Below are 24,210 nucleotides of genomic sequence, written 5' to 3' on the forward strand. Positions count from 1 at the left end.
TTGTAGCGCTGATAATAATAATACTTCCTCACATGGCTCGATTACACGCGACCAACATATTATGTGCATTATCTCGAATTGATCGAGTCAAAGTTGTTTCGCAATTTTAAAACGATTATTAACCTAAAGTTAAGTGACACGTCTCGTGTTTCTTTGTTGAGAAAATATTGTTTTTAATATATTTTTTTATTTTAATCACCGTCACCGAATGCTATATAAGTATAAAAAGTATGTTTATTTAATTCAATTTTAAAAACATAATCATTGGATGAATTGAAATTATACTGCTTTTTAACGATTTTTCGCTACCATTTAACTAGAATTATATTGAAAGGATTTAATAAAACCTATTATATTAACCATCATTAGCTCTTGCCAATTATATAAAATCATTGGCACTGTCACAAGGGGAAATACATAATTTCGTTCAACGATTCGTAGCCAAAATTACTCTAATAGAGCAGGAGTTTTCCCGAAACATGTGCATCCCTCTCACGTGAGCGAAACTAGAACATTTTATAATATGAACACTAAAGATTAATTTAGTACAAATATAATATAAATTTTGACATGTGCGGCAAACACGAGTGTGCTCTTGGCCCCTCTACTGTTTTAACTGTTCCGGGTGGTAAATAAAGATTTCAGTTGAATCGAGCGTAGCGGTTTAAAGCGGCTTAGGTACAACGACTTTTGCCCACGCACATGTTACTTGTTTTATTTAATTTTTTAATTGCGTCGCCCACATACGCAGCGAGTGGGAGCGATTCCTACCAATTGATATATTGAACACTTTCTGATATAAATAATCTGACATCATTTCACAAATATAATCGTTGCGTTATATTTCCTAGTCAGTTTATTTTTTTATAAAAACAATATATTAAGAATAGTATTTTGGCAAAATGTCTAGTGACGAAAGTAAACGATTTGATGCTAACAAAATACGTAGGCTACCTACGTATTTTGCTATGAAGAAATTAAGTCTTAACAAAAAAGCGCAGACAACTATTTTCGCCGGTAGGTGAGACAATAACCGACAACTTAACAATGCTAAGAACGACGTTTACGACATTCAGAGAGTTTAACGACATACCGTGCGTTTTTAGAATTACAATAATCACATATGACCATGCTTTTGGTGTTGACTATTTGAAATTACGCCGCGACGCAAAATGTAACAATATATATATATATATATATATATATATATATATATATATATGTATATATATATATATATATATATATATATATATGTATGTATATATATATATACTTATGTATAAACAGAATACAGAACAGTTACCTACAGGCGACGAGCAGACGCTTAGACAGACAAAGCCATTGTCTCAGTGGCCGCTGTGTTTGGCGGTACTTATGCTAATTTCTTTTGAAGAACGCCACAACCTTCCTTTACGGGCTTGAAGATGTTTTATTGCCAGCAATATTTTTAACGCGAAATCACTACGACAAAGGTCGATGCCATATTGTGATAAATTATTTGTCTTTCACCTAACGAGAATATTGTTTTTAAAAAATTACTTTATAAAGGTTTTTATGTCAACGAGTCCAAAGTATTATATATGTATACACTTGAACAAGTACATATATCGCTTGTAAGCAAAGGCGGGGAAGAGGCGCGGGCGCAGAGGAAAGTGTTTCTTGTTATCAGAGGAGCGGAAAGACCGTCACCGCGACCCTGGCACCGCCGAGTACCATACGAGATATCTTCACGCCCAAAGCGTTGACGTCATCATACAAAATTAGGTTGCAATCAAGGATACAAGTTTTCCTTTAACGCAAAAAACAGCTGCGATGTTGACCAATGCAATATATTTTATTGATTTTTTTACACAGTCCGTATTCAAGATTTTAAATAGGGTATTTATGCTTAATAATGAGATACAGGTTATCATCTGGTGCTCATAAAATAAATAAAAAATGATTATAATTAATATAAGTACAGTATTCTTAAAAATGTTTTCTATTCTAAGTCTCATTATGATAAATGTGTGAATTAATACATATTAATTACTGTTACTTGCGTTACATTTGCAAGATTGTGACCCTACAAAACTCTTTTTAATAGGTATGGAGTAAAGAAAAAATACAATACAATTTCGACAAGCCTCGAAGGAAATTGTTAAACATATTAGTTATTATTTTACTGAAATGAAATTACGTCTATGTACAAATAAAGTATGGAATTATACAATTTTCATTACTCTTCTTGCTTGTTAAATAAGTTTCATTTATTACCTTTTTTTATAAATAATATTCAAATTAATCAAAAGGCAAGATATATCTATATATATATATATCTTCGGATTTTTTTTATTATAGAAACGAATACCTTGAACAAGAGCGATGTATTGACATTGTGAAGTCGGAAACTCGGTATTGTGATTTTATGTTTATTTTATAATATATTGCAGTAAATATACATAATATTGTTGTAATCATATTGTGATGGACGGTTCCACTACACTATGTCCTATGTTTTAAATAGGTAAGGATAAAAATATTTGCAATCCTTATATATTAAAAACTATAGTTTAGACATTGTACATAACATAATCTATGCAATTATTATTTTTTGTTGCTTTACTTAGTTAAAAATATCCTGAAAATATTCTCGTGAATACTAAAAATAAAATTATGTCGATCGATATATTTGTAAGTAAAAAGTTACTAAGCAAAGCGAGGATGGTTCTAGCGTAAAGCAGGACAGGACACAAGTATTCTTATCATCGCTGATAGCGAAGTCCGAATCGTCTGCACACACTAACTTATCGCCCTTCCACGAAATCATCCACAAACACTTTCATTTATCGCTAAATATTTCGCAATCGCATACTAAAATAAATTAAATATTGTATGTTGAAAAGTTAAAATCTAGCTATTCCAAAGATTGATCACTGAAAAAAACAGCTCAAAAACTCCTTGATTTGTCATTTCGTGTTGTATTGATTTATATTTACAGTATATTGTAATATTTAACCTATTTAAAAATACTTATAAAATAATCTTTGTTTTATTAAATAAAAAATATAAATTATTATATTATCTGCAAAATATATCATTATGATTGATAAGGGAAACTTATATATATGCGTTTTTGCGAGTTATATATATGCGTTTATACAGTTTGTATTGTAAATTGTTTTATCAACTCTTTTTTGTTTTTAAACTATTTTACACGTAATTACTAAAAACCAACTGAACTTTTGTTATGGAGGAAAATTTATTTTGCTAATAATTATTTTATTCGTCGGTGGCAATTTAATTAAATATAATATACAACACGTTAAATATTACGGAATCATAGAACTTTACACATTTTATAAAAACTAACAAAAACAATATTCATTATAGTCAAAGAAATTAAAATCGTACCTACTTTTGAATCGTTATATTAAAAAAATTATGAATAATAATAAAATGAAAGCTACCACCGTTTTGAAATTTAGATTCTACAGTAGGTATTAATTAAATGTAATGCATGTACTCGTACAAAGAAAAACAGTTACGTTTCACGCAGAATGTTACTTGAAACGAAAATCGGCCAGCATGAGAATGTTTCTTAGATTCTGTGACATTAGTGATTGCGTATTATAACATCGCGTCGAAAGACACAATTCTAATAAGCGTAAATTTGGCAAGTGGCCCAGAAGTGCAAGGATTATAAAAACAACTTTATGAATATACCTTGAGGTTCTTGTCTTATATAAACAATTATACTTATTTATATCATAAAGCTGGAGAGCTTGTATGACTCAAATTCGATTTAAATATTTTGTGCTTCAGGTAGATCATTTATTTAGGAGGGAAGGAAGAATATTTTACTAAGCCGGTACTATATATATATAATATAATCCAAATGTACCGCGAGAAAAACGGAACGGCACAGATAGTAAAATATAAACTGCCGTAGAATACATCGTACACAATACATGTTTATTGTGTCGAAACATAAAACCTTATTAATCTCCATCGCGCTTTTTATGTGACGTCCTATAAAAATTAAAAGAAACCCTTTATAGCATCGTCAAGGCGAGACATTAACAATACAAACTTGAAACTTTTTACGCGAACAATGCGCCCGTATACAAAATTTATATTCAAAATACCACTAAATAAGGACATACTGCAAAGACATAAAAACTTCCAAAATCAATATTGCTTAGAAATATATAAGAGTAATAAATCAATATAAATATATTTATATATTGAATTAACTTTTTCTCATATGTTTATAGGTAAACAGATTTTGATAAAACTTAAGTTTTGAGGTTGATAGAATCAAAAAACCTTAAGACTTAAGAGGTTAAAATAAAATATTGTAATTAAATAATTTTAACTTAAATAATTTATTACTTTTTAATGTATATTTTATCATTGTAATAATTATTAAACTTATTTTTTAAATCAAATTTTTTTTTTATCCGTTACAATTACATGTTATTCAAGTGAAGTTTTCCTCGAAAAGCATGTAGATAAACAAATAAAAACTAATTCCACGCGAACAAGGTCGTAAGTAACAGACAGTATTATTCTAAATACTGTTAAACTGACAAACGATGACAGATAGCGTCTGAGATTTACGCTCGAAAGTTACAAACTCTACGAAATCGGGAACATGTTTTACAGACGTATTGATTTAGATCTATAGCCAACAAATAGATAACACTAGTAAGATAGATAATTTACAGCAATGTTACTATTGCAGGTACAACCCGGAATTTTAAAGTCCTTGTTGTTATCATTCTGTACATAGAGCATACTCGAAGTCCATTGTTTATAAAACACGCCCGACCTGTATAATCTAATCACTGTGATTATCGATCGATATCTCAGGCGAGCGGGAATTTACTACGTAATGTCAGCATTGGTGACACCGGTAGTTTTTTTTTAAATATTATACCATTTTTTGGCAAAGAACTTATTTTAAACATTCTGTTTCACTTTGTATAATTTCATTAAATTCTTAATGATTGTAAACATGATTATATAATTTTTTTCTGTAATCTCTAACATTGACCTTTGTTTACCACTTCTACTTTGTAATCACCTGAAATGGATTACGTATAATATATTAATGTTTTAAAACATAATAAAAATATTTTAATATTCTTTTTCGATATAATGATGCTTTAATATATTTCCAAGTCATTAGACGCAAATTAAATTAGAGATTTTGCAATATGAATAAAATTTTTACAAATTAAATATTTATTATTAAATTAAGCTTATATAAGATACAAATATAAAATACGTCTGATAAAAGGTATTAAAAATAATTATTATAACTTCTTCGAGAACTACATATCTTAAATGAAATTGAGTAACTATGTAATACTAAAAAATGGGAACTCTTGTAATGTTATTCTTCTATTTAAGCTGACCTATAAATTAACACCTTCATGGATGAATTCACTTCAAGAAGTATAAACTAATTATCTCAAGCAAAGGATCCAGATTCTTACGTCTTTTCTGCATGTTATTATATTGGCTCTCAAAGTATTATTGTTTCACAGTAGAATAATTGGAATAAGTACGCCGGTGGTACCCGGCGCACATATAAGCGCACATACATTTTTTCAAAAAATGTCTTATTTTGAGGACATTTTTTTTTTCAAAAAATCCTAACTGGATTATTTTATTTAAAAAACGAATGTATTTATTATTTAAAACAATTTATTATTATTTCAGATTATATTGCAAAAAAATAAGAAAAAAAAGTGTGTTGCCCTTACAAGAAACAATGATTTATTAGTTAAAAATATTAAAGGAAACCATAAAACAAAAATATGTTAGCAACAGATACAACTCCTCTAACAGTATCACTGTTTTCTACAAATACAATTTAATTTCGAAATCATTAGCACCTGCCATCTGAAATACTGTGATGATTGACGAATATTGATCAACACTAGTGATCATTTGTCTTGTTAGACAGACAACTGGAGGCTTAGAGGCCTCAGTGGATACAATGGCGATGCAAATAATCGCGATTATGGCAAGGTTGACGTCGGCTGAGGGTTCGTTCAACTGACCGCGAACGATGACACGGGGCGCGCACGCAGCGTCGCGGCGTCACATGCGCGCCCGCCGCCCGCAGCGCCCCACTCACATTTTGTCAACAAGACTTCAAGTTTTAGATGCATTTTGATAATTATCTTATATTTTTATAGTTTTTTGTAAACCTAAATACATGCCAACCGATAATAACATTATAAGGCGAAAAGCAAACTATACATGATGCAACACGCTGTAATAAGGAAAATATGGTTAAAACTAATATTCAATTCAAAACAACCAAGTTTAATGACACTGCTTAACAAGTAGTTACAAATATTCGCTATATAAGGGTATTCACTTACCAAAGTCCCTTAACGGCAAATGCAATCCAAAAGAGACACTTCACACTAAACTATCTTTTGTACCAATTTCTTCATAAACTTGTTGTAACTTGATAAGACAGACAGATACGCGTGCGCGCAGCGGAAACAATCGACTGACAGATGTCGGTCGGCGTCGGAAAACCCCTTGGTACACGACACAGAGCACGCAAAGTGTAAATATTATGCTACGACTGGACAAAGGTTTTTGTTATCTAAAACCAGTGGCAGTGAGCGTGCACGACACGAGACGCGCGGTCAGCGGTAGAGCGTGGAGTGAGGCTCGCGCGCCGGCCCCGCCACCGTCTGATAAGCCTGGCGCGACGCCCCCCGGCGACGCCTACGCCCCACTCGGCGCCGTCGCCGGTGCATCGTAAACACCACCGGCCGCCCCTCGGCTCCCAACGCCGACAACCGCCACCGCCGACCAGACAGGCCCCCGCGCAATATGCACTGCACCTACGCATAATTTCACAACTGCATCGTATCGCCGCGCCTTGCAGCAAAATCGACAACTTTCGACTCCTTAAAAAGACGAGGAAACACGCGACGCTTGCGAAACCACGGCGGCAGCCCAGATACCGATGAGAACAATGAGCCGCAAACAAACGTAGAACCTTTTTAGTGTCCTCCTAATTGGGCTGAAGTGCGACGGGCGAACAGAAATTCAATATGCAATGCGATCCGTTCGCTACATAAACGGAATAATTAAATTAGTGCAGACATGTTGCGCACGGGCAGCCGCAACTATTGGCCACCTATGTAGTACGAAATGTTGAAACTCAATGTTTACACCAAACAACCCGATTATATTAACCAAACAATATTAAATAAGAGGAAACCGTGGACAACACGTGAGATTTAATACACTTAAATGAAAATAATATGGTATCTTACAACACCTTTGTGTAACCAGGGTACAAAGAGTTGCAGAATTCTTTTAAATATTAAAGGCATTTCATCAATTAAAATATTGATGGATAAAAAGATGATGATGATGGTAATATTATCATTAACCCCTACCTCACCCAAACAATAATTGTCAGCTTCTTCTTAAAAAAGTATGTCATATGCAAGATTTAAAAAAAAAACACCTTAATCAATAAACTCGATAATTTAATAACTATGGGTACATAATGTCAGTTATTTTTATAAACGTTGACATAAAAATAGTTGAAACTCACATTTTGGCTAATTTAGATAAGACTATAATTTTTATTTTATAACCGACAATTTGTACCTGAACTAAATCATAATAGCAATAATTATGTACATTCAAAAGTCATAATGTTTGAGATCTCAAAGTTTTTATTATATTTGATTTTTTATAAACACATTCAGATTACATCGACCTTGATACTGACCGATTCGCGTCGAATACTTCTAAATAGTGAACAAAAAATATATTCATATAAACTGCGCTGAACTTACAATATTCGCATGGATTCAACGGCATGTCGTAAAATTGAATTATCGTATGTCAATAAAATCCGCGATGTAAACTCATTCGGGACGGCAAAGGAAGAATCTTAAAAAAATGATTTAAATAACATTGACGATGAAAACGCAGCCACAGTCGTAAACCTTTACGAGTGCATTACTCTCAAACTGGCACATCTGCGCAAATTATGTGAACCGGACAATTTGTTTAACATGCCTTTGAAAATATTTAATGGAAGAATTGATTTAAGTAAACATTACAGCGCTACCGACAATACCCCAATCAGGACGCATCACAATATTTAAAACATAATGCAAGAAATATATTTAGGAGTTGGACAAAAAAATTATATTAAGGTTTCTTTTGTGATACACAAGACCAATGTCATATAACTTGGTCCGTCAGCCGAGAAATCTGGCGAGACGCATTAGGCCCACATAAATTACGAGATTAATCTTTTCAAATAATTTGACCTTTTCATCTGACGAGGGTTCATTAAATAATGGCGTCGGTATTGGAAGTGCGCTTATTGTGCCGTCTATCACAATTTTTGTTGTGGGCGGGAGTGAACATTATTCAATACAAATCCTATTGGATTCCGATTTGGGATAGATAGTAAAATAGATCCCACGACTGATTAAAATATTAAATCAATTTCAATTAAATAAACATTAAAGGGTCACAGGGATAATAACAAGAGGTATAATTGTTATCTATTTTGTACGTGATTATAACATAAGTAAAGTATTAAATATACGACGCAGAATACTTTTGTTTATTAAATCTACGCAGTTGTCGATACTCCGGCTGACGACGTAAAAAAGATATCGATAACCTGCATTTATTATTGATTAGACCAGGTTTTGTAGATGTCATTTAACCTATTAATACTGTACTTTAATTAGTTATTACGAACATCTGAGTCTGGAAAATATGTAAAGAATTTTAATTTACTTGTTGGTTCCAAGTAAGGCTCAATCCAACGGAATTTATGGGGTCTTAGCAGAATTATATAAAAACCAAACAGCATTAAAAGACACAAGTCTTAGTAATAATTAAACGCACGTGCGCTCACAGTAAGTATGACATCCTATAATAAGGCAGTCAAGGCGGAAACGTGGAAAATGTCAGTAATCTGCAGAGCTGTAAGCACGATTCATGACCATAATCGGAACAAGGACTTAGCAGCTGTTGTAAATATCAGTTCCATGCTTATTATTGTGACGTAACTGATATTGCTCTGTGCAACAAAGAAAATCAAAGTTCGCAGTAGCAAATGCTAAAGAAAACCCTTTGTTTATAAAAAAAAATGCGCATTTAAAAAAAAAAAACAGGTCGACCGAATGTTTAATAATGAAATTGTTCGCGGCATGTTTTTATATGTCCGACAAATGCCATGCGTGCCAGTTTTATGAGTCACTCGGAACCCAGTTCGTCCGCTGGCATTACTACCGCTTCAATACCGTAGGACAACACGAAAACCTTAAGACATATTTGACAGTTTTCTACAGAGTTCTAACGGACCATGAGAATTGACAAGTTTGCGGTATTGTGTGAAACTATTGTTTTTAATTCAATAAAGGAATATAACAATAAGTTCACCGAAAGAGACACGGTCAACTGTAATAGATAAATGTTCACAACACTTATGGTACTTAAGGCAATCTCATAATTATATATCGTAAGAATGTTTGAGATTTGTATTGTCCTTTTAAAATTTTAATTACGTTTGTTTGACCGATGGGAAGCGACCGTGACTAAAATGCACAACCCAGGAGCATCAATCAAAGACAAATTGATCTTTTAAAATTTAAAATCTTTAAATATTTTCTTTTTGTCAATGTAATAAATTCGAGGAGTACTTTGTCATTTTGTCTTAAGCATTTTATTTAGTTATATGAATAATATTTTTACAACTAAGCTCATAATTACATGAGAAACTAGATACACCACCGTACATAATCTGAGAAAATTCTTTAACTAAATAAGGTAAAACTATTCCATATAAACAGCATTGACCATATGTCAGTCATTAAAAATCTTTTAACCATACATGTATTTTTTATAGAATTCTATAAGTCTCTAACTCTATTGTCAAAAGGTAGGTATAAAAAAAATCTGTAAACACTATCTATTATTCCCATTCATTCATTTTTAAATTACTTTCGCAAAGGTTTAATCACATTAAAAATGTTTGTTTTAGGTGATAGTGCTTTTCGCTTTTGAATAAAAATATTAATTTAAATGTAAAGCCGTGTCAGACGACGACGTGGGTGGTGTTATAGTGACAGGGTGAGTGCGCAGGCGCGGCGACATAGTACCCGTGCCTCTGTTGGCAGGTAACAAAGCTTGACACAGTGTGAGAACTGAGTTATGACTACATAAATTACGTTTAAAAGACCAAAGGTTTATTAAATTTACGACACAATTATTTCAAAGTAAATTTTAACAAAAGCCTTTTTTATTAAGAAAAAAAAAAAAAACAAAAAAACAAAGTTAAAGCAAAAAATTTGCTTGCATCTACACTTTAAATTATGTTTAAATATTTAAAATACCTAATCAGTTACTCATAGAGTTGTTGATCATATGTAAACAAATTTGCCTTGCCTTGCTTTGGCTATCTAAATGTATTATTAGTTTTTTGATGGGCTTTAAAATTAGCACGTTGGTCAAATGAGATAGTGACGTTTACAAATACAAGTGATGACTATTCTAGGCTTTACCCTTTGGCTAAAATAGCTACTTTAAATTTTAAATCATTAAAAGCAGTTTAAAGCCGGCGATATATATACAGAAATTTTGTGGATTTTATTAATGGATTATTTTTCAAATTAAATATAGTTATATCCTAGGAAAAAAAATCATTACAACATAATCAATACAGCTTTTGTAAAACAAAAAAACAAAAACCCAAAATAATGTCGAATTGATGATCTCCTCTTCAAAGTCGGCTAGAAATCCATAATCAAGTAAGTACTTACTATTTGTAAAACAGTTTAGTGAAATTGTGAGTGAAGGTAAAAAAAAAACAAAGCTTTTACCGGTCTACATAATCACTTAAGATTTGTAAGGCCATTGGGGCTGTAACTTCTAAAGAAAGTAGAGAAATCTGTGGGATACAATGGACAACACTTAAAGTAATGGACCAGAATGGATAACACTGGTCAAGTTATCTTCGACGGAGGTAATAAAGAAGTCAATCCCGACCTTTACTGTTGTCTTGCACAACTACTTGAATGGCTACTATAACTTTATGATCGACAGCTACCACTTTCCAACATTTTTTTGGAAAGATTTACAAGAATTTTTTTTTCTTACTACAAAAGGAATTCTATATTTTTTTTTTTGTATATAGATTACGTATTCTTTCAGTATAATAATATATACATACATTCCTAACTACTAATATTAACTGACGTAGTTTTTAAACTTCGAAGGAATTTATTTGAAATATACTAGAAAGTGCTTTCAAAATATATTTTTAAAAAACTTATCATGTAATCAAAGTACATATTATTATTATAGTATTCATATTTGACAAATATGAATACTAAATTGAATATAATATTTGCCCCGATATAATAATTCACAATTGCTTATGATAGGTTCGGACGGGTCGAATCAATTTAAAAAAAAATCGTATCAACAAAACTCGAGATGTAACAAACTGTTATTTAATCAATGTTTAATTTAAAGTCTGTTCAATTTCCGATCTAGCATTTAATCGACTAAAATCGCTGGTGGGAAACGCAGTTATTGACTAAGTATACCGAGGTAAAACAAAATGTTTACTAAGCGATCGTTCGTATATCCGTCTCTTTGTTTCTGGTAATTTGACAACGGATTCCTAGATATTATCGATGTTATCCTGGGTTGACATGACTTTTCCAACTTTTTTATCCTTAATTCCACTTTTTATCAATGGATTATATGACCCTTTCGACAGAAACAAAAAAAGCTAACGACTTATTGACAACAAGCAATATTAGCCTGATAGCAGCCGGATGTCAGTAGACATTTATTTAAGGCTTCGAGTCTCGATGAAGAGTGTCAAGAGCTTTGATATTCCTTAAAGTCGAACCAAACCTCAACTAAGAATAGTTTTTATATAACTTATTTAAAAAGCAAATACACTTTTCTTGCCTTGAATATATGTCTTATTTTTTTAGTTATTATATATATTAATCTTGAACGTATTAATAATATAATTTAAAACTTAAAAAAATATTATAAATTCTCATATACTACTTCCGACTTGGCGACTTTAACGATGACTCACAGAGTTCTAGGAGCTCACGTACAATAAAGATTATTTACTTACATTATAATTATGGTAATCTCTAGTTCACTCTGTTGTCTCATACATCTGTCATTACAAGGTTGAAATATTTTACAATTTTTTTCGAACGCTATAAATTAGGAAATACTCAGAATATTTCCACAAAAATAATAATTATAAGTAATATCGCCAATTATTATAAACTACCTACTAATAATACTCAAGTATTTCGCAAACCATTCCTTCTTATAGTATTTCCCTATGGTCGATTCTAAGTCGACTACAATTAGAACAAATTGTCCACATCCGGCCTTTATTGGCTGCAGCCGTTTAATAGGTGTCGGACAAACTAACCCATCTGCTCGATTCAACTAGTTAGCCCAATGATATCCTAATCAGGCCACTAATTAATTAAAAATTATAAATTGTTAAAATGTAAGATGAATTTGAAAAGCACTATTCTTTTCTACGTATTAAAGTGATCTATCTTCAGGAATATTAAGTGCAGGTAAACCGAAACTAGTTACGACTGAGCATAGCGAGTTGGGATTCCCAGGCGGACGTGCGTTCTTGGAAGCAATACAGTGCAGGAGAAATTTCATAAGAGCGATGTAGGTCAAGTCAGCCGGACTTGAAGTTTTCGCCTCGCAAAGGTTACCATCGCTACCGGTGCGCCGCGGCGCTGCCAGCCTGCCGACAAGTCCGGTTGTAATCTTGCGCAATTGATAGACTCGTTTATCAGATCTTAAAAGATCAGTTGTTTCTAGAACAGTCGATAGCCAACTTGAATTCATAAAACAAAGGCTATATAAATTTAAATGAAACAAAGTAAAACTCAGAACTATTTGAATCGAAGCTTAGGTGCGTTAAATTCTACGCTGCACCACATTGGGAAAACCCAAGGATTTCATTCATACAGCATTGGTACCTACAAAACGTGTTTGGAAAGTAAACAAGTCTGCGGTTTGTAACGCTTCCTGATACATTAGGTTATTTACATACTAATTTTTTTAAAACAGAAATAAGACTAAAAACTCTTTAAAGTACAATGTGTAGTCGAAGCAAAGGTCTATCTATAAACAGTACAATAAGAAAAACAGTACCAATAACGAAACAATAATAATAAGAAAAATATCTGGTTTTATTACATAAAAGTAATAATTTATAAATATATATTAAAAACAGTCGAATCACCAAAGAGGAAAATTGCGCTTAAAAATTAATTGTTAATGCTACGTGATTAAACTCACATTACCTACTATTGAGAAACGTATATCACATAACCTTAAGGAAAAGCAGTAAAAAAACAAAACATCGAAAACGAATTCGTGAAAACCCCCAAAGTAAAAAGCGAAATTAAGAAAAAAACCTGTTTTAAGAATTATTATAGACGGATAGCTATAAATTACTTAAGTAGCGCGGTCGCGCTACTTAGAATCTCTCAATCGGTGGTCGATAGTAATGTGGGGATCGTGACGTCATCGGATGACGTCATACACTGGTACGAACTGTTACGTTACGGTTTGGTCAATTATTAAAAATAGTATTGAACATGGCCAAATGATACAACAGATACATTTAATTTAAATAGACGGTTTAAGAAATATATAAAATAAAATAAGGACATGTCCTTTGAATAAAATATTATACTTAGATTGTCATATTCTTTTTTTCTGTAAAAAATTGTAAATTGTATATGCTACGACCTTAGACCGAATACTATTGTACTATTGACGACATTTTTATATAAAAATCATATTATAAAAAATATAATTTTGTTGGCCACAACGCCATCTATCAGAAATAAGAGGAACTCTTTCATTATTAATAAAATTAATAAATCAAAATGATTATATACTTTAATATAGATAAAATATCATTACAAATATAGATCAAAATAACCGAATTATAACGTAACTTGATTAAAACGGAATCACCTAAATTATAATACATATACATAAACATTTTAATATGACGTAATACTTTAAAATGACAATATTTAATGAAAACACGTGTAATAAGTTATTAGCATAACATTGTAAATAAGAGAATTGTATGATATTCAAAGTTTTTACAAATCAAATATTACATATTCGACCATATCAAATATTACATCAGATTTTAAAAATAATATTCAAGGTATTTTTGAATCATATAAGAACTATTTAAATTATATTAAAAATGTATATAATATTTGATTCGAAAATGTATATATAATATTTGTAAATGAATGCCTTGAACAATGATAACTTGAGTTTAGTTCAAACTTCAAAGCAACTTTTGGAAAGTTGTTCGTAAGTCGATTGACGTATATATGACAACGCCAAAGTACAAAAACAATACTGACGTGACGACGATAAATACAAATCACTCACCTTTGGCTTATTGTAATCCTCTATCTGGTAGTCGAACATGGTGGCGAACATAAGACTGTCGTCTTGCTCGCTGCTGGGAAGGTTGTACGGTACCAGTCGAGACATGAAGACTGCTTTCACAACAATCGTCCAAAACACCTACCCTCAAAGGGTTCAAAAACTAACGAAATTGTTTAATTTCAGGCGCGGCGTGCCAATTCACTTCTTGATAACAGTATGACTCATGCGTCTGTATGTTCCTATCAAATACGTTCGCGTAGCTAGAATGTTTAATATCACACTGAGTCAGTTCGCGCGATCGCGGCTGGTTTTGTATGATCAGTGGCGACCGCACCGCGCACGCGCAAACAATATTTCGCTACCGAAATGTCCTATGTCACAAGACTGACAAGTATTCCAATAATTCGCTTACCGAGCCAAATAATTTTTGCCTCTTTAATAGTAGTAACTCTCAATGATTCAGTAAATACTTTTTTCATGACATGCACTTGGTGTAAATATTATCATTTAAAATAATATATATTTAGAATAGATTATTGCTCAGGTCAAAAGATATTCAAATGACAGTAAAAAACGAACAAAGTTAAACGATCAAAATAAAAATGTAGATGTTTTTATTTAAAAAAAATGATCACTCTCCAAGATTTAACCAAAGATAATTATTACACTTTTAAAATAATAGTTCTTTAAATTACTTTAAGTGTGCCGAATAAATAGCCGAGTTCACTCAATGAATAAAAAGTTGAATCATAGTCAATAGTCATAAACAGTAAACACCACAAGTGCGCCAATATTCATCCACGATACATTTATTCTCTTAGCTAACATAAATGTTTTCACATGAACCGCATATAAACTTTAGCTCTTAATCCTAATTATAATATTATAGAAATTAATTAATTACCAGGATTTTTCTTTTTTTTGTATTATAATATATCTATGCTAAAACCATTACGAGTGTTTGAAATACCAAAAAAGGTTTAATATAAATAAATAATTAACTAATAAAATTTAGTAGAAGATTATTTTTTTTTATTTATAGAATCAGTTGGTATATATGTATATTGATTTATATTGCGTAACATACAAACAAAACATTTACCCTGATACTGTTTGTTTAAAATCGGTTAAAAAAATAGTACATTAATTGCGTTTAAAACGGTGCAACTAACTTTAACGCATATCCAAGAAGTTGTACTATGATATTGATATAGTAAAAGTTGGAACCAAACTGTCTGACGGTCAATCGACAGATTATACAATCATCATATAAGTATGTATGTCATGCGAATAACACCGTTCATAATACCAAGAATTAAGGAAACTATATCAACGTTCAAACTGATATCAATTTTGTAAAACTTAAATTTCCTTCTTTATATCAGTTATAAAATTCTGAAAACTTAATGGTTTACAAGAATAATTGGAACAGGTAAATAATCAATAAATAACGATTATATTTTTTCGTTAAATAAAATCATGATAAACGAAAACCATACTTTCTTGAAGAATGGTATTAGAGAATGGTAAACGTACCTTTACGACTGACTTTGTCTTTGTTATGAAGCTGGAGAGTGGAGACTATTTGATTGAACAAGCTAATATCATGAACGACAAATCATTAAAAAGATGTATAGAAGGTTTTGATACAGGAAAGTTCTTTGTTACATAACTTTACAAATAAACATCAACAAACTTAGGAAACTGCATGAATCAGACAAACAGTTTGTACAATTAACTACCTCGTTGGTCTTGTTGGACCCAAGATCTCGGGATCTACAGCTTTATTACTATCCCGAGATCTTGGGTTCAAATAAAAAAAAAAGTTATCTGGTCAATAAATTCTCAGTAGCAGCTTGAAATTTGGAAGGAAGCAGTGGCTCTCCCGCCTCTGCATGCACGTAAAATTGTTGGCCATACGAATGAACTTATTACTGATAACGAACATATTGGATTAACGTCCTGATCGGATTATGGGAATAAGAAATATAGAAGGCACCTGTGTGCACACACTTGAGCGCTATAATATATTTTACACAACTGGCTTTTCGCTTTCAGCGTTCTTAAATATTTATACAACGGAACTTGCTTTGCAGGATACTGATTAAATAAAATAATTGAATATATTATTATATTATATTGTTTGAGTACCACACTAGCATGTATGGTAAGCTTTAGAGTACCCTTGTACTCTAACAAAACAGCATAATGATAATTCCCTTGAACGTTCACATGACTACAAAAATCAAACATACCCAAGCATCGTATTATGTAAATACAAACAAGGAGTTCAAGGGCAGTTCGACGGTCACGCGATCAAGTTCACCCCATTTCTTCGAATAAGCGATATGATCATAGACAGTTATAAACGTGGTCTCACTAATGGTATCCATGGTTACAATGTTTACATTTTCGTAAGTAGCGTTTCCACCAAAGAAAAATTGCCATCTTTTGTTTTGTTAGTACACGATGTTGGTAAAAGTTGCTGTATTTTATATACTTTTAAATGTCAATACAAAATGTATGCATATATCAATACATAATGTAGTGTTATTGTCAGTGATATACTGAAGAGTTTCAAGCAAGTGGAAATTAATTATTAGTCAAGGAATAGAATTTTAACTAAATTAATTTTATTAAGAAGCTGAGTTGTAATAAAATGAATTCATATACTTTTAAGAACGCCCGATGAAAAGTACCTAAATAATAAGGACTGACCAAAATGCGCCTTTTCTTTTTAACGCTGGAAAAACGCCTTACGCATTTCCCCCACGGGAACAGTGGGGGGTTATGTGGGGCTCGCCCGTGTCCATGGCGCCGAGTGCGCCCCGAACGTCGGAAAAAAACGACTAAAAAAGCAGCGGTACCCTGTCCGTCTTAACGAGGAGCGCCACGGGATCGCTTTCGCATGCTACCGTGGCGTTCTGAAACCAAAATGCGCCTAGACCAACTATTTTTTTTCTGTTTTTTGCCGGATTTGCAATAGAGAGGATGCCATATTATATATAGATCATCCGGGATATGGATTTTAGATCGACATTTGGCATTTAGTGATACATCTCTTGATAATAATAAAAAAAAAACTTGGTTTTTTTTTATTACGCAGGGCAACATACCAAACTTTCATCACAATCGGGCCAATGGTTAGAAACACAGAGGACAAACATTCATTTTTATTTATATTGGTCGATAGATTTATAATTAAAAAAATATTTAATAATCAAATAGAATAACGAAAAGAAGCCTACAAGGATTGCAATAAAGTGTATTTTAATTATAACATAGTTATGTAAAACTCTTTCATTAATGTACTAAAACTAGAATATTCATTATAATCTAATAAACATAATTAAATCAAATTAGGAAGCCAATTGTTGTCAAATAGGAAATAAAGAATTCCACAAAATAATAACTGTTTGAAGATATTATAACGACAATTAAAAAATGATGTAATACTAGGTACCGTGTGACTTTTTTACTGTGATATTTAAATTATCACTATTCAAATCCAGAGTGATAGTTCCATTATACCCATCTTACCGTACGCCCAACATTTTTTACTTAAACTTTTTTTACATCATATCGTATCATTTAAATAAGTACATCAAAAAAATAATAACGGGCCTTTCTTATTCATAGAAATTCTAACGAATATAATTGAATCAAAACATAACAAAATGTATTTAAATAAACTATGCTGATTCCGATTCGATTTTCTTTACAGTACGTATTGTTTTAAATGTTATTGAATATCGTTATCCGTCCAATATTTAGGTCAAGCACTACTAACTTATTATAGTACCTATTCTCAATATTTGATATTAGCTACAGACATGTTTATATAAGAGTTCCAATTAAATTCAAGAATGACATCGTTTCTATATAAAATATAAAGGTCAAGGTAAATATCAAATGGCAACTGTAACATAATTAATACAATAATTTTAATAATACGCTAGTAACAATGTCTGTAACATTCTGTGTAAAATAACGACGACAGTCGCTACTCGCTTATTGCCGCCATTTTTTTAAACTTTCCTAGCCTTGAGTCGTGTAGGACAACAGCAAGGTCGCTGAAAAATAGTGTATAAGTCTTGTAATTTTATTTCTTTACGATATTGATTTATAAAGTGCGATTTATAGAAATGTAATACGTATTTAATATAATAATATTTTTGATCGATCGAATATAATTGGAACTTTCGGAACGGAAAAAAAAAAATCTTACACGGATATTTTAAAACCAAATATTTAGAAGCATAGTATTAAGGTGCATGAAAATATAGCATTTAAAAGGTAGGCATTAGATTGATGCGTGGAATATAATAATACACTAGGCATAAGTGTTGTGCGCGTGGGCAAGCTGTTTTCCACGAAACTGTGACGTCAGTTGCGGTCGGTCGTCGCCTTCCTCTAGTACTTGTTACCATTTTCCTGCTATCACTTGTCACTTTAATACCTCATATTATATTTTGTTTTGACATATAAAAATGATGGTATTAAGTATATAAAACTTTATGGTCATTTTTATAATTTAATATAAAGAAATTTTTTTTTCTATTTTTTAGACCTTAGCAGAAACTTATACAAAGAAATGCAATAGGTATAGAAACATATGGTCAACATATTATCTTATATAAATATGGTGCCGTGTTCTTATGACACAATCAGTCAGAATAAAAAAAAACTGGACATTCATTCTAAAACCTTGGACACTAATATCACATATAAAGAAGTAAGTCTGAGCAACAGAAATCAAAAATTATTTATGTAAAATTAAAAAAAAATAGATTGAAAAAGTTTTTTTAATTAATTGATATAAGGATTAAAAAATTAAGGATAACAGGTATTATCCCATAAATAAAATCATCCATAACAATTTTTAATTTGATCTATTCTTCATTATATTTAAATAATCAAACCAAATTAGCTCTAAAACTTTATTAAACATTTTTTTTTCCTTTATACTCATATAATTTTGATAACTAAATCATTTGCACTTAAGTACAATTCAATAATATCCATATTCTAATCTATGACTTGCACATTTCTATTTCACAAAGGTATATTTTCCGAGAATATTTCAATATAATCAAAAGATTATATTATTTATACAAAAGAGTTTTGTGAGTTTTACTTCTGATCACTTTTTTGTCAAGTCATGAACATTTAACTATTAAAATATAATTATATATATTATTCTTCGAGTTTATTAAGGATAAAATAATATTTAATAAAGCTCGCTATTACAAGGGAAAATATATTGTTTCCTTTGTAATATCAAAACAACATTGGTTATTATATTAAGCTGATATCAATATTACAGTATTTGCATACATAATATATATACACGTGTTTCCTTGAACAAAAACATCAGTGTTACAACACCCATAATATGATAACATAATAATGTTATGTTACCTGCATAATATGAACATTTTATCATAAACTTGGATATATTTTAATGTTGAACAACTTGATAGTTGATCTTTCATATGTACAGTTCTATTCTCCTAAACTTAGATATTGAGAGAAATTCTAAAGAAATATAGACATTTTATGAATATATATATAAAACTAAAATAAAAGAACAATTTTCCTGGATTTTTTATGTTGTGCTTTATTAATTAATACAAAGTTAATGATATTGATAATAATTTTAATTAGACAATTACTATGAATTTAAAATTTTACCATATTCACATTATAAGCTAAATCAAATACATTGGATCATAGAAATAAACATGTTGTACTTAAGACTAGTATTAATATAAAATCTGTTGATTGTATTAGAATGATAAGAAATGATGGAAGAATTATTTTCGTGAAATGACTAACACTTGTTATTCCAGAATAATCAAGTGATATTTGATACCTTTATCAACAATGATAACTCAAAATGATAATAAAGATTATCTCATTCTTATATAGAAGTTGATAACTAATTGTTAGAAAATAAATGAAAACTACAATAATAGTACATTTATAATAAATAGATTTTCTCATTTTTAAAATACTAAATAGACAACGAATTTGTATAAAATAGAGATACCTACCTGATTCAAATGCTCTTTTTACTATACTAAAACTCAAGTACTGCTTAAAAGTTTTAAAATAGAAAGAAACGAAAAAGTATTCAGGTGTATATATTAGAATAGGGACTTACTGTTAATAGGGATCTTGACGTAGGTACTGAAGATATGAATTCATTTGTAGAAGATCCTTGCGATGACTGGCTATCACAAGAAAAATCAGAGTGGTTGGAATGGCTATCACTAACTTCTAACTTCATCGTCATGAGTTCTTTTAGAAAACTTTTTTAAAAAAAAACACCAGCACAGTTTACGTAAGTGTTCGGAGAACGCGTAGATTATTATCACAACGTAGTTTCTAGCTATCAACCTCTCACAATCAATGTTATGTGACAGTTTATTGATGACAGTAATATCAAAATATAAAGCGCGTCAAAGAAATTATACACAAACGAGAACACAACAATGATGACTCATCATTGCAGTTTGTACGATGACGTCGTCTACTCTTTGGGGATGCCCTTCTCCTGAGAATTTCTAAGTTAGTTATTACTAAAAGTCTTAACCGCCTACTTTTGCCGTCGACAAATATACTTTTCTGTTATTCCATCCTACTTTAGCCTTAACAATTTGAAGGGTGATATCACCGTCTATTTTAATATCATGGCGTGATATTCAACCAATGAAAACGTTTTCTTATGTGACGTCACATTTTCTGTAAAGCGGGAAACGTTTTTTATTAGAAAGCCTTTTTAAAATAAAATGCAAGTAGAGACCTTAAAAAATACAATAGAATCTAAAACTCATAATAGACTATTTATATATAAAATTAACATGTTTCTTTTACTTATTTTCATTGTTTTTTTTTTAATATGATAAATAATTCCTCCATTTCACAATTGACTTGCAGAACCCAAACGCTATGATAGCTATCTTTTACACAGCCTGTGTCCATAACTGTCCCACAACCCACAAGTACAGTCCCGCTTTTAATCCAAAAATCTCTTTTATTAATTCTGCTATAAAATCGCTGCATTATTTATTTACTTATTTAACTTGAATAATATAAAATATATTTAAATAAAAGTTATTAGTCAATATAGACTTGGGCATAATGTAATCAGATTCATGAATAACTATAACGATATTAATAAAAAAGTAAGGTTAGTGAATGATTCAAGTAAGTACATATCCAGAACCAATCAAAGTTAATCTGTAATCGTGATTGATGATTATACATCGTAGTCGTAATCGTTAATCATTAATATGATTACATATTGCCTAAATCTGGTTTCAGTACAGTAGTATAGAGCGATAGCGACATGGAGACAGTAACCGTACCGTACAACTGTGCAATGTTTTAAAATACTTATAATCTGTTTATAAGATAATAAGAATAATGTGTAGGCAAGGATGGATTTCATACCTTGGTTGTCCTAGGACAATGAAGGGTTCGTCTATGTGGACATCTGTCGCGTGTCGGCCCCGACCTGGCTGAGTGTCAGTTCGGCTTGTGACAGGGCCGCTCGCCTATTGACGCAATCTTGCGTGTCCGGTCTCTGTTGGAGCAGGCAGGCCCGGGGTGGCGTGGCGTTGGCGATAAGTCTCGATATCGTCAACGCATTTAACATGTTGCCCTGAAACGCTATTAGGGGGCACTCTTAAACCATCGTGTGCCTCCTTACCTGCAGGCAATCATCGGTGGCTACTTGCGTGACAGATACGTTTCGTATATAGAGCAAGACGGTACGAGGACCCGGAGGGAGGTTTGCTGTGGTGTCCCACAGGGGTCAGTTTTGGGGCCTCTGTTGTGGAATCTTGCGTATGACGCAGTCCTGCGCGTCACTCTCCCTGAAGGTGTCAGCATCGTCTGCTATGCAGATGACACGTTGGTGCTGGCAACGGGAGAGAATTTTGAAAGAACCAAAGAGCTCACCGAGCTCGGGGTGAACCTTGTTGTCGAAAAGATCTGCGAGTTGGGTCTTCGGATCGCGTCCCATAAGACGGAAGCGCTATGGTTCCATAAACTGCCAAGGAGCAGGAAACCGTCCGACTCGCACGTCCGCGTTGGTGACTCATACGTCCAGGTGGCCAGGTACATGAAATACCTGGGCTCACACTGGTTGTTCGCAGGGGCTTCGAGGAGCATTTCGAGCGCCTAGCTCCCCGGATCGAGAAGGTAGCGGGTGTCATGCACAGACTGCTGCTTAATTTCGGAGGACCGAGGGAGGAAGTTCGCCGTCTTTATGCCGGTGTCGTCCGATCGATAGCCCTCTACGGGGAACCCGTTTGGTCTCACAGGCTATCGGGCGTCCGCCGCTGCAGGACTAAGATCCAAAGTTCGCAGCGGAGTGTGGCCATCCGCATAGTGCGGGGATATCGCACGATATCCTACGAGGCGGCAACCGTCCTAGCGCGCTTTCCGCCCTTGGATATTCTGGTGGATATGGATGCGAGGGTCTACAAACAGACCCGCATCTTCCACCAGAACAGTGAAAGCACGCCCACTTCGAGTGCGCTCGAGGCGTTGAAGCAGCAGTAACACCGGAGGGCTTTTGCGACGTGGCGCGACCGTCTCTGTGAAGAACGCTACGCACGCAAACGCGTCGTTGGAGCGATCCTGCCAGCCTTCGAAGCCTGGATGAGACGAAAGCGACAAGTCATGATCAAATGCAAGCAAGTAATGATCGGTCACAGTTGTTTTGGAGAATACCTTCAAGATTACCTTCACCCCCTGAGTAGAGCTCCACCGAGCCACGAGCGGAGCACAGCACGGATGGACGTGGATGCGTTATATCGACACGATCCCACAGCCTCTCCGATCCGTGCCGAGGACGGCTGTCGCAGTGGTTTTAGTGGGTAAGAATCCCACCTAACCCAGTCCCCCCCACACACGGGAGCCGCTTAATTTTCTGAAGGTTTCCACTGCGTGAAAAAAAAGGCATGGAAGGATGCTGTCCTCAACTAATTGATATTTTTGATAAACGGAATGTTCACAAGGGTAATGTTTATTTTTTGCAATATGCTATTGACACATATTTGGTTTTTAAACGTCGATGTGTGGTTTCACAGAAGACGAGACTTCAAAAAAATTTATACTAAGTTTTTCCACCCCCTAAATTTTGCCGCCGGGCCTACTCGTAAGAAATCCGCTCTTGTGTGTAGGTATTTTTTTTTCAGCCTTTTGCGTCCACTGCTGGACGAAAGCCTCCCCCATAGAACGCCAACCATCCCGATCTTGGGCAGTCCGCATCCATCCCGAACCTGCCACCTTTTTTAAATCGTCGGCCCATCTTGTCACAGGGCGTCCTACACTACGTTTGCCTAAGCGTGTGTAGGTATTGCAGCATACGAATTATTTATTTTATAAATATTGATATATGTAGCATTGGTTTTGAATGATAGAATGGAGCTAGTAAGCAATCCATAAAATCTGAAATTGCTAATTACTGCATATTTTTAATATGCCAAATGGAAATAGTAAATAAAGCTATATTTATAAGAGTCGGTGATAAAAATGTGGCAATGCGAATATTCTGAGATTAAAAGAATGTCTATGCAACGTATCTTTTCAAATATTCATCTTGTCCATCACTACTCATAATTTAAATCCTACACAAAAACATTATGAGTTTTTATATTTATACATTTTAAATTCGTACAAAAATATTGCTTGCAAGCA

At 32.7% G+C, this 24,210-nt stretch overlaps 1 protein-coding gene across 2 annotated transcripts in view; it reads right to left on the reverse strand.

Moving 5' to 3' along the window:
• The window catches only part of LOC126775985 (transcription factor kayak), a 35,323-nt gene extending 14,276 nt beyond the window's left edge, over positions 1 to 21,047 (reverse strand). Inside the window, exon 1 of one of the 2 annotated variants that reach the window (XM_050498229.1) lies at positions 20,663 to 21,047. In XM_050498229.1, coding sequence (XP_050354186.1) covers positions 20,663 to 20,794 — 132 coding nt within the window. In that variant the 5' untranslated portion in view covers positions 20,795 to 21,047. Of the gene's footprint in view, positions 1 to 14,496; positions 14,780 to 20,662 lie in introns of those variants that run through there. The other variant, XM_050498230.1, reaches the window with a different exon arrangement.
• Between the last annotated feature and the right edge of the window lie 3,163 nt (positions 21,048 to 24,210).

This window comes from Nymphalis io, chromosome 19 (assembly GCF_905147045.1).
Source record: "Nymphalis io chromosome 19, ilAglIoxx1.1, whole genome shotgun sequence".
In the NCBI taxonomy this organism is placed as follows: Eukaryota; Metazoa; Arthropoda; class Insecta; order Lepidoptera; family Nymphalidae; genus Nymphalis; species Nymphalis io.